The sequence below is a fragment of the Manis javanica genome, chromosome 3 (genome assembly GCF_040802235.1).
Source record: "Manis javanica isolate MJ-LG chromosome 3, MJ_LKY, whole genome shotgun sequence".
NCBI lineage: Eukaryota > Metazoa > Chordata > Mammalia > Pholidota > Manidae > Manis > Manis javanica.
In genome coordinates this window covers 24,136,285-24,148,810 of record NC_133158.1, presented here as the reverse complement: position 1 = coordinate 24,148,810, position 12,526 = coordinate 24,136,285, and the positions used below count along the sequence as shown (strand labels likewise).

General features: G+C 36.5%; 1 protein-coding gene across 9 annotated transcripts in view; it reads right to left on the bottom strand.

The window, feature by feature from the left end:
- The window catches only part of CNTN4 (contactin 4), a 927,209-nt gene that overhangs the window by 216,033 nt on the left and 698,650 nt on the right, over positions 1 to 12,526 (bottom strand). Inside the window, exon 1 of one of the 9 annotated variants that reach the window (XM_037019368.2) lies at positions 294 to 367. The exons of the other annotated variants lie outside the window; for them this stretch is intronic. Within the exon in view, the coding sequence (XP_036875263.2) occupies positions 294 to 297 (4 nt within the window). The 5' untranslated portion in view covers positions 298 to 367. Of the gene's footprint in view, positions 1 to 293; positions 368 to 12,526 lie in introns of those variants that run through there. 9 annotated transcript variants of the gene reach the window in all.

The following is a 12,526-nucleotide window of genomic DNA, read 5'->3' as shown; positions in this document are numbered from 1 at the left end:
CTGTGTTCTCAGTTCTTCACATTTTGAAACATCTATAAAGGATGGTTTGATTTCTGCTTTGACCCAAAAGTTATAAGAATACTGACTTCAAATTTGCACTGGTTTAATTTTTTTAAGTTATGCTTATCATTGTATAAAGCTGATATATAGCTAATTTCTACTTTAACATTGCAGCAGAAAACAGGACCTGACCTGTACAACATCAACTTGCTGAAAGAAATTTTTGTCTGACCAATTAAAATAAGCATTCCATCATCACTTGAGAGGAAAGTACATAAATATACGGGAGTCACCCATGATCCAGTGGCCTTGCTTTCTAAGGTTTCAGTGACTCGCTGTCGACCATGGTCCAGAGCGTCTGATCCTCCTTCTGGTGTATCATCAGAAGGTTAATAGCAGCCTAACATGACATCACAATGCCTATGTCATTCACCTGTCATCGTCTCATCACATAGGCATTTTATCATCTCACAACATCACAGGAAGTGTGACTGCAATGCAGTAAGATATTTTGAGAGAGAGACCGACCACGTTTACATAACATTTATTATAGTATATGGTTAAAACTGTCCTATTTTATTATTAGGTATGGTTGTTAAATTCTTAATTTAGAATCTCTTACTTTAGTATATAATTTAGAAATTAAACTTAATCGTAAGTATGTATGTTTAGGGAAAAATGTACTATATATGGAGTTTAGTACTATCCACAGTTTCACGGATCCACTGGTGGGGTCTCAGAACAATTCTACATAGATAAGGGGGGACTCATGTGTTTGTTTTATTGTTACATTATTCAATTTTTTTTGTATTCTTATTTCTACTTACTAACCTGTCAAGTTAAATGCCAAATGCGCTTTGGTAATTTCCCCTGGTATTTCCAAATTTTTAGCAGTAAAAATTTTTGTCCTCTGTTTCATGGTGTTTAAATTAACTGGTTGTCTTCATAAGGCTTTGTGTATTTTAGTAATAAAAAGTGGCTCTTCCCAATTTAAGGATTTTGCATGTAAATGATACTTGGTCCTATACTAATATTTCTATCCTCTTTTGTTGTCTTTTTCTTTTTAAAGTCTATTTTGTTAGTAGACTAGATATTTTATTTTAAAATAAATGTCATATTTTGCTTGGAACACACAGATTTTTAACTCAATCTGATGTTCTCATGTTTAATATAGAAATCTGTATTTTCAGTAAAAATCTATATACTCTTATATTTGTCATCCTTATTGTATATTTTTTATTTATTTTGTTTACCTCTACTTTTGGGGTTTGACTGAATAGATTATGATTTCTTTAACTCTTTCCAGCAACTTGGAGGGTACCCATCCTGTTTTTATATCTACCTACTTCTGCATTTCCTCTAATTATTAAAATAAAGAATACTATAATAACTTGTGGCTCCCTCATGAATGGAAGAAAGTACAATATGCTTTTCTATTAAAGAATGATGTAATGGCAAGGAATGGTAAGTATGTCATGATGGTAAATGAAATAGTATGTTTACACTGATCAAATATCTTTATCAATTACATTGATTATAAATAGACTGGATCTTTACTCTCTAATTTACATATGTGCAAAGCTTTCTGACCATTCTACTTTGCTTTTGCATTCTTTTAAAAAATTTACCTAGTCATGCTTATTACTAATTAAATTTTATACAATGTTCATTTGTATTTTTATTGAGTCTGCATTCCAGATTTTAATTCTTTCATTTCTAATGTCTGTTAGCTCTCTTTAAGTGTAGTCTGTATCAGAATCAGTTCCCTTTTCACATTACCATCGTTTTTTTCATACAATCCATGTTTTCTTTGTACCTGAGAGAGTACAACAGAGATGCATCTTTAAATTACTTGTACTTTCTTAAGGAAATCCTTTCACATATATTTCTGTTGTTTTGTTTTGTATCCTCAGGCAATGGCTAACACTTTTGTCCCCATCTCCCCTAATTGTTAATCCTCCTGGGTATTTTTCTAGGTCACCATGATGGAGTTGATTTTTTATTTAACTCTGCTTATTAGCATTGGTTGTGATCCCATCCAGGTCTTAGGTTCACCAATCAAAAATGGGTGTTATCTATTTATTCCCTCAAACTGACTGCAGGAGGCTCCCGGAACCCCTATCTCAGATATTAAGCTTAAGGCAGTGGACAGCCATTTTCCCTTTCTAACTTACTGATGTCCAGCTATCACTGGTTTAGTAAGGTTCACAGGAACTGAGATGGAACTCCCTATTGCTTTTACACCACCACAGTGAACTGGTATCACCCTTTCCCATGAACACATCAAGATGCCATGTTAGCCTTTTCTCTATAAATTACTAGTTAGAATTGTTGATTATTCGTAGTAATTTTTAGGGGGAAAATGATAGTGCATGGGGCACAGACATGCTTGTGCACGTGTATTTGGCATCTGGTGGTCAGTATGGTAGGGTGCTTCCTCTGGATTCCTTTGAGGAAATGTTTTCTCATAATAAGAGGATGGACATCAGACCTTTTAATTCTATGTCCATATCTGACACATATTTGATACAGAGATACAAAGTGGCTTTTGCTGGCAGCTTTGAAAGATCATCTTTTCCAACCTCCTTGTTGTTAATTTAGTTGCTTAGTCATGCGTCTGTACTCTAGCCTGAATATTTGTGTCTGCCCAAAATTCTTATTTCAGAATCCTAACCCCTGAAGGTGGAGGTATTAGTAGGTGAGGCCTTTGGGAGTTGATTAGGTCATGAGGGTGGAGCCTTCACAAAAGGGTTTCCCATGAAAGGGATATAGGAGGGATTCCACAGGGCTGACACTATGTAAGGACATAGCAAAAAGGTGCTTTTAATGATCCAGAAAAAAGTTCTCCCCTGGCCACCCTGACCCAGGACCTCCCACTTCCAGAACTGGAAGAAATAAATTTCTGTTGCTTATGTTACCCAGTCTGTGGTATTTTGTTACAGCAGCTTGAACATATTCAGACAGTCTCCTATGGCTATTTTTCAACTTGGTCTATCTGTGCTATAATTACAGGTAATTCTTCAAGTGAATTTTTGATGACTACCCTCTGTTTTTTGTCTGATTAGAACTTAGCTTCTTTGTTTTTCATAGAAATCAGGTAATAATCAATCAGCCTTGGCTGCCCAGAACCCACTGTAACATTGCCGTCCACCTAACTTATCCCCTATTTCACAACATTAAGTAAGATTTCTGGTTTCCTAATTTTTTTTCGGAAAAAAAACACCCAAAGTTTTAACACTTCCTCAGAGCTTGTGCCTGCTTGTATCTTAGACTTAGACTTGCCCGGTTCTCCCTGCCCTTTCAGGGACCCACCACATTGATTTTCTCTCATGGCCAGGCACTTCCCCACTCCAGACTTCTGTCTGTAATATTATTCCTTCCTTCTACTCTTTCATCCTTCCCAATCTACGCCCCAGAGCTACTTTCTCAGGGAAGTTTTCTCTCAGTCTGTATTATGTCCAACGACTTCACATGATCAGATCACTCATCCCACAACCAAGAGCACACATCCCAGTGTGATTATCTGAATATCCTCTTGCTCCCTAGCAGACCTATAGGTCCCATCGTAGGGGGACCGTTCTGTTTTTGCTCCCTCCTATACCTGTCAATGCCTGGCATCTGATAGGTTCTGCCAAAGTTTGATATTTTTTCTTCTTGAAAGCAATCTGTTCTCTTCAACTTGAAAATCCTAATTTACATTCTCCAGTCAGACCCAATCATGTCTCCCTTATCACAACCATTTCCACTGAAATAAACTGTAACTGCACACTGATAAAGAATGCTGGCTTACAGATGTAGTAAACACAGTTGAAAGCTGGCAAGACTCACAGACAAGATGTTGTACGAATATTTAGGTGTTGATTTAAGAGGTGTGTCAGACCTACTTAATTCTGCAGTAAATAGGAACCACAAATGGGAGAAATATGATAACTGCTACTTAGAAAAAAAAAAACCTCATTTATCTTTTCAAAAGGCAAACCTGAGTGTGCATAAATAAAAGGAAGTGGCCCAAACACTTTCAACTCAAGTATTCTGGCAGCCCCAGGTGTTCCCTAGTGTATGTGTTCTTTCAGGGAATGAAAAAGTATATACATTACAAATTAGTTCAGAATTAGAATTAGAGATTCTTGGCATATTTGGAAATGCTACATTACCGATTGCAACACTCTTTCCAGCTGTGCCTGCCATATGGATTTATGAATCCCTGTGGAGTGTTGTTATAACACAACTCCTTTCCAGGGTTAATTGTGACAGTGGAGATTTGATAATGTACTAACCTGCAACTATTTGATGTGAGAAAAACAGGGTGTGTCACACTGGACGTGGCAGAAAATGGATGCCCACTGTTTTGTTAGCAGTCAGCGCTTACCAAAGAGGTTCAGTTTTCCAATCAGCCCCTGAATTAAAAATTTGGCACTGCTTTTAGATCACAAGGCAGGCAGAGTTGGTCTCTCTATAAAACTATTATTCTTTCATTTGGAATTTGTGTTTGTTATTTATGTCTCAAATGTCATAATCATTAATGAATATGGTTAACTCACATCTAAATGATCGGTTAAAAAAAGTTTTTCACCCATATTATCTATCCTCTGTGAATATACAAACACTAAATTAAATAATTTTCTTTTAAATCAGTGTTTTGACAGGATACAACATCAGAAGAAGCTATAATCCTACCTTTACACAAAATGTCACAATCTATCCCTTTGGGTATGAAAGTAAACTGCACTTGCCCATATGCATAGCTTTCTCTGGTCTTTGATTTGGCTTACTCTAGCTATTTTCTTCACAAATATCTAAACACTAAAATGAATGAGTTAAAAATAGGTATCAGAAAAATGGTCAGCTTCTTATTTGTGCTGTAACTTTCACTGGATGAAGGTCCTTGAAGTGGTGAATAATTTCATTTTGGAGTCTTCTATTCTGATCTCCCAATTAGAGTCTATTTCCAAATTTCCAGGACTCAGCAAACATTTCCTCATTCCATGTACTGCACCATTATCCTGCTTAATTCAATGTAACATCATGATGCACTGACCTGACAAAACACCCATTCATTGCTGAAAATGTACCAAAGAGCTGCTTGTTTCTTTTTCAACTGAAAAGATGAGATCCGTAGGGTATATTTCCAGTGGGCATTAAAACAAGAATGGTTCCCATGTATCCTTCAGTGATGGTCCACTGGATTATTTATGAAATGCTCAGCCAGGTTCACGTTGCTCAAAGATCAGTGTTGATCATTTGTTCTGTCCTGACTGGTATATACCTGGTAGCACTCTTCTGGATATGTAATGTTTTTCATATCCCCAGACTCTTCATGTCCTAATTAGCACCTGTGTTATGACACAATATCGTCCTAAACTGCTTTCTGGGACAGTACAACTTAAAAAGAGAAAGCTCTGCAGGCATTTGATCTTAGTGGAATGATCACAGGTTGTAGAGTATTCAGCTTTGTGGATCAAATCTCACTTTCCAAATGTCATATCCTTTTGGTACTAATGTGTTTGGTCCTTATTCTGACATTCAATGGGCCTCCAGTTCTAAGGATCAAACCTGGAGATTTTTCATTTTGATCTTTGTTTTCTTTCTCTCTCTCTCTTCTTTTTTTGATGTTTAAAAAGAAAATAGAGACATTCCCTACTTGAATTTAAATCTATCCACAAACATTCTTATGTAGTACCTATCATTAAGTTAAGTACAGAACAGAATAACTGTCAGGAGAGAAGCTGAATAATTAGGACCATCATTAATTAACAAAAATCCTTGGATTCTGCCAAATAAAGAACACAGAAACATTTGTGCAAAAAAGCAAAGGAGGAAAAGAGGAGATAGAAAAAGAATGTAATGAAATCTATTTCTGCTATTTAAAAACAAAAACTGAGTGATCCTCTTTAGGCTGCTGAACACAAAAGAAATTGAATTAATTGCTGTTTATTAAGTAGCTGAGTCTAGTTCTAAGTGCTACCGCCTGGGACTTGCTGTAGCTGCAGAAACAGTTTACAGGTCTTTCTTACTAGAACTAAAAGGAGAATTAAGGTAGAAAGTATACAGCTACCACTCCTGGGGAACTCTTCTTAGAAATCATGCCAGCAATTCTCTCTACAGGACAATTTAAGAAATTGGAAGGCTCAGTGATACAAGGTCTAGAATTATCCTATGACCAGGGAATGCTTGCTACTTATACAAACTCTTTTTTCTCATTCATAAGTGTATAGTTATTGACATCAATGCACCCAAAAGTATAGTCATGTAACATTCAAGATGTTTTAAAGGGTTGACAGGAAAATTCAAAGGCAAATAGTGTCAGTACCATTACCAAATATGCATAAGCAATTTTGGAGATAACTGACATTGGAAATATTCACTTCATGTCATATCAAGTGGGGGAGAAGCAAGTCATCTAGATATTTCTAATTCCTCTGTTTTGCTTCCTCTGCTGGTTCTCCCTTTAAGCTAATTGATCTCATGGCTTGTAGAAATGGAGCCAGTATTTGTGTATAAGGACCAATACACCTATCGTCCCAAACCTGAAATGCTCCACTATACCATTTGGGTGGGACAGATTATAACAAGTGGTCCCTGTCAATGTGGTTCTTTTATCTGTGCAACCGCTGGAAGAAGGAAAGGTTAGTGAATGGGGAAAAGCATCCCCTCCCCCTCCCTAGCTGTGCCACATTATTCTATGATGATTAAATCTTTAAAGTGCCATAACCTACTCTGATTGGCAAAGTGGGAAGAGAAAAAAGGGAGGGATTGGCTCATTACATTTCAGATGAAATAGTTCAGGTGCCTATATTTCAAATGAACATGGTAGGTAGGGTCAAAGAACAACAAACAAGATCACCCTAAGCATGTCTAATGCCAAAAACAAAAACAAGAACAAGAAAAAGATACCTAGTAGTCAGTGCTGTTGATGAACTCATCACTAAGTAAATGTGAGCCTTCTCTCACTGAGTTGCAATAGGTGCTCATTTAAGTGAATATATAAAGTTTCTTAGCTTAGAAATGGAAATTAGAATGCATTTTCCATAGAAGTAATGTAAAAAAGGCAGTTTACCCAAATTACTTGAAGAACAGTATAGAGTAGTTATTTCAATGTTGCTCGCATTCAGCATTTTAAACATTATTTTCTATGGTTCCAAGTTCAGATGACAAGAATCTACTTTTTTGCCTTAGTGACAGAACCACTTCTGAATCACTGATACGCAGTGAGGTCAGTCTTAACCTACTGCGCACCTGTGGTTTTAAACATCATTTGTAGGAGAAGTGTCTCTCACTAAGTCACTTTTCAGGTGACATGAAATGGGCATTAAGGGAGCTAACACATTGGAGAGCGAACAGCAAGGACTCAGGACCCTAAGATCATTGTATGTCATTAGTTATTTAAGTGTTTTGAAAACTGTGTCTATTTGGGGGAACCTTCACTCACTTCACACACATACAGAAAGAGAAATGGAATGCGCCCAGCCTTCCTTCGTTCCCAAATGTAGAGTCAATCATGGTCTCACTATAATCAAAAAAGCAGGTTGTAACTGAACACTAAAGAGTGGTATTCTTTTGGCTTTCCATGATAATTAAGTGATTATTCATACCACAACCACTTAAAAATATCAAATTTTGCTTTTTTTAATATTGCCAAATGAAATAAGTTTAGGACTATATTCTTTTGTTTGTTAAAAACAACTCGGTCAAAAAAAGTCTTGGCCCTTCTTAGGTGTACTCAATGCCTTGTTTCTTCTAAGGAAATGAAATGGAGCCCAAGCACATAGTGTATAAACTAAATAGAAAATGTAAACAAAGTATTACATGGGGTATGGCTATGAGAATACTATTGGTAGAGTTGACCTCAATTGTCATTTAGAGTCTTCAAGAGCAAGTTTCAAGTATCATAAGAATGGCAACATAACCATTTTAATGAAGCCACAACACCAGAGCATGATTATTTCTTTTAGTAATGGTTGTAAATTCCATATGAATCTCTTGAGAAATATATCTGAAGACTATTTGCCTACTTAAAATCTGTTATATGAATGTTAATCAAGAATCATGTCTCGAAACATAAGCAAATTTCTGATTTAACTTTAATTTCAAGCTTAAGCAAATGAAAAAAATCAAACCAATTCTAATAAATAAAACCAGGAATGTTTGGAAGGTCTTTTTTTAAAACATTTAAGTTTAGTTGACATACAATATTATGTTAGTTCCAGATGTATAATATACTGATTCCACATTTATATACATTATTAAGTAATTACCATGATAAGTCTAGCTACCATCTGTCACCACACAAAGTTGCTACAATATTATTGACTATATTCCCTTTCCTCTACATTACATCTCTGTGACTTATTTATAACTAGAAGTGTGTATCTTTTAATCCCCTTTACCTCTTTCACCTATTCCCCTAATACCCTCCCCTATGGCCACCACCAGATTATTCTTTGTATCTATGAGTCTGTTTCTGTTTTGTTTTGTTTTTTTTCATTTCTTTTTAGATTTCACATGTAAGTATATGTCTTTCTCTGTCTGACTTACATCACTTCACATAATACCTTCTAGGTCTATCCACATTGTTGCAAATGGCAAGATTTCATTTGTTTTTATGGCTGTGTGGTATCCTATTGCATATATGTGTCACACCTTTATCCATTCATTTGTCAATGGACACGTAGGTTGTTTCCACATCTTGGCTATTGTAAATAATGCTGCAATGAACATAGGGGTATGTATATTTTTTCAAATTAGTGTTTTGTAGTTTGTTTTTTTTCAGTCAAATACTCAGAAGTGGAATTCCTAGATCATATAGTAACTCTATTTTTAATTTTTTGAAGAACCTCCATGCTACTTTTATAATGGTTGCACCAATTTGCATTCCCACCAGTGGTGCATGAGCATTCCCTTTCTTCTGAATACTTGCCAACACTTGTTATTTCTTGTCTTTTTGATACTAGCCATTTTGACAGGCATGAGGTGATAGCTCATTTTGGTTTTGATTTGCATTCCCCTGATGATTAGTAATGTTGAGCATCTTTTCATGTGTCTGTTGTGCATCTGTATGTCTTCTTTGGAGAAATATCTATTCAGGTCACCTGCTATTGAGTCATATGTGTTTACATATTCTTCATTTCAACCCCTTATCAGAATATCATTTGCAAATATCTTTTCCTGTTAAGTAGGTTGCCTTTTTGTTTTGTTGTGGTTTCCTTCCCTGTGCAGAAGCTTTTTAGTTTGATGTAGTCTTATTCATTTGTTTTTGCTTTGTATTGCCTAAAGAGTCAGATCCAAAAAAATACTGCTAAGACCTATGTCAAAGAGCTTACTACCTATATTTTCGTCTAAGGGCTTTATGATTTTAAGTTTTACTTTCAAGTTTTTATTCCATTTTGAGTTGTTTTTTTTTATGGTGTAGGAAAGTAATCCAGTTTGATTATTTTGCTTGTACTTGTCCAGTTTTTCTACAACCATTATTGAATACATTGTCTTTTCCCCACTTCATAGTCTTGCCTTCTTTGTTGTAGATTAACTGACCATTTATGTGTGTTTATTTCTGGGCTCTCTATTTTGTTCCATTGATCTGTATGTGAGATTTGTGCCAGTACCATACTGTTTTGATTACTATAACTTTGTAATACAGTTTGAAATCAGGGAGCATGACACCTGCAGCTTTGTTCTTCTTTCTCATTGCTTTGGCTATTTAGGGTCTTTGATGATTTCATGCAAATTTTAGAATTATTTCTTCTAGTTCTATGAAAAATGCCATTGGTATTTTGATAGGAATTGCAATGACTCTGTAGATTGCTTTGGGTAGTCTAGACATTTTAAACAGAATTAATTCTTCCAATTCATCAGGTCAGAACATCATTTCATTAATTTGTATCATCTTCAAATTTTTTCATTAATGTCTTAGAGTTTTCAGAGTACAGGTCTTTCACTTCCTTGGTTAAACTTATTCCTAGGTATTTTATGGATGTTTTAATTTTGCGAATTGCTGACACATGCATTCTATCTTTTTATCCTTAAATACATTTGAGAAGCTTACAGAACAAAGACAAATTCCATTTGCCTAGCATCATACTGTTTGAGGATTGAGAGTTATACTGGGAGCCAAGATAAGGGGAAAAAAGGGAGCCTAATATGTTGAGAGAAAGTAGAGGGAATAAGCTGGAACTGCAGTTGCTGCTTCCTGAATAAGGTGACCAGCTTTCCAAATCATAGGGTAACCGTACTAGAATCCAGCCTGTCTGGCATCCATATCCAAGTGGGTTTGATATGGTGGCTAGGGTCCAGTAACCAGACTTCTTAGATGTCAGCAATACTTAGAATCTGAAAGACAATGGGCTATAGTTCCAGTTTGGAGCTGGGTTAAAATGGGGTCTAGGGACACCGTTGTGTAAGACATGAGGGCAAGAGCTAAAATTGATGTCTGTACTACAGTGATATGGATTGGTATTTGGAGCAAATAAGGACACATCTGAAATCTAAAATTATAAAGAACTGTCAGAATGGGAGCAGTTTGGATCAGGGGGTGGGAGTAATACATGGAGTGGAGAGTTTGGCAGAGTTAGCAGTTTGACTTAAAATGGATGTCTTGAAGATTATTCTCAGCATAAAGGATGCTCATTTTAGCAGAGCAAGATTAGTCCTGGCCCAGGGACCTGCTAGCATAGTTTGGATTAATTAAGAAACTGGGTGAGCCTGATTCTGAAGGTGACATCTTAATGCTGGAAGCCAAGTATATGTGGAAAGACAGAATCAGAATAGGGCTCAGAGAAGTTACATAACATGGCAAGTTAATAGGACAGCTGGGACTGCAATGTGCAAGTTTCATGCTTTCATCCTGACCTACAGTAAATACAAAATGACCCAGCTGAAATAACCACACTGTGGGAAGGCATGATTGATTCTTTTAGGGTTCTAATATTCCTGGGTATGTCCAAATCAGATCAGATTTCTGGGATCCTGGAGACGCTTGCAAAGAGAGAGGTTTGGCTGGGACAAGACCTATTTATTACATGAACTAGAGACATGTTTTACACCCTAGCTATATATTAGATCACTTGGAGTGCTTTTAAAAATATAAATGAGGCTAGAGGATGCCTCTCAAAAAATTCACATTTAATTACTCTGGAATGGGGCCCAAAGAACAGTGGCATAGAGAATCCAGTACCTATTACCATTTTTGTCTCCTGACTGGAAAACGAGAGCCACATTCTAGGCAAAGGTAACTTTTGGTCTTGCCATTGATTAGTGTGTGACCTCACATAATCTCTGCTTTGATATCCTTATCTGCGAAACACATGCCCTTACTTCTTACAGGATTACTGTGAGGATCATAAGATAAAATAATGTAAACTAAAGCATTACAAACAAAATAAAGAACTCTACAGATAACCTAAGGTCCCTGTGTCTGATGCCATGTGAAAACGATCCAGCTTAAATGGGAGTGTGTTCAGTGTAAAAGCACCTAACAGTGAAAAGTATGGCTAGTTTCTATAAAACCTATAAAAACAATCTCAGAGTAAGAACCATGTGGCTTTCTTCTTAATACTCTAAGAAGCCATAGAGTTATGAGCAATAATGTATTAAAAGCTGTCCAGTTGTAAAATGCTGCTTTTGTATATGAATATCTGAGAAAAAGCAAGTCACTTTTTTTTTTTTTAGGAAGCTGTTTTCAGCTGAGTCTTCAGCTGGATTTATATTATTTTTATTTTGGTATCATTAATCTACAATTACAGAAAGAACATTATGTTTACTAGGTTCCCCCTTTCACCAAGTCCCCCCACATACCCCTTCATAGTCACTGTCCATCTGTGTAGTAAGATGCTGTAAAATCACTACTTGTCTTCTCTGTGTTGCACAGCACTCCACGTGCCCCCCCACACTATACATGCTAATCATAATACCCTCCTTCTTTTTCCCCGCCCTTATCCCTCCCTTCCCCCCCATCCTCCCCAGTCCCTTTCCCTTTGGTAACTATTAGTCCATTCTTGGGTTCTGTGATTCTGCTGCTGTTTTGTTCCTTCAGTTTTCCTTTGTTCTTATACTCCACATATGAGTGAAATCATTTGGTACTTGTCCTTCTCCACTTGGCTTATTTCAATGAGCATAATACCCTCTAGCTCCATCCATGTTGTTGAGAATGGTAGAATCTGTTTTTTACTTATGGTTGAGTAATATTCCATTGTGTATATGTACCACATCTTCTATATCCATTCATGTACTGATGGACATTTAGGTTGCTTCCATATCCTGGCTATTGTAAATAGTGCTGTGATAAACATAGGGGTGCATCTGTCTTTTTCAAACTGGAGTGCTGCGTTCTTAGGGTAAATTCCTAGAAGTGGAATTCCTGGGTCAAATGGTATTTCTATTTTGAGCATTCTGAGGAACCTCCATACTGCTTTCCACAATGGTTGAACTACTTCACATTCCCACCAGCAGTGTAGGAGGGTTCCCCTTTCTTCACAACCTCGCCAACATTTGTTGTTGTCTTTTCGATGATGGTGATCCTTACTGGTGTGAGGTG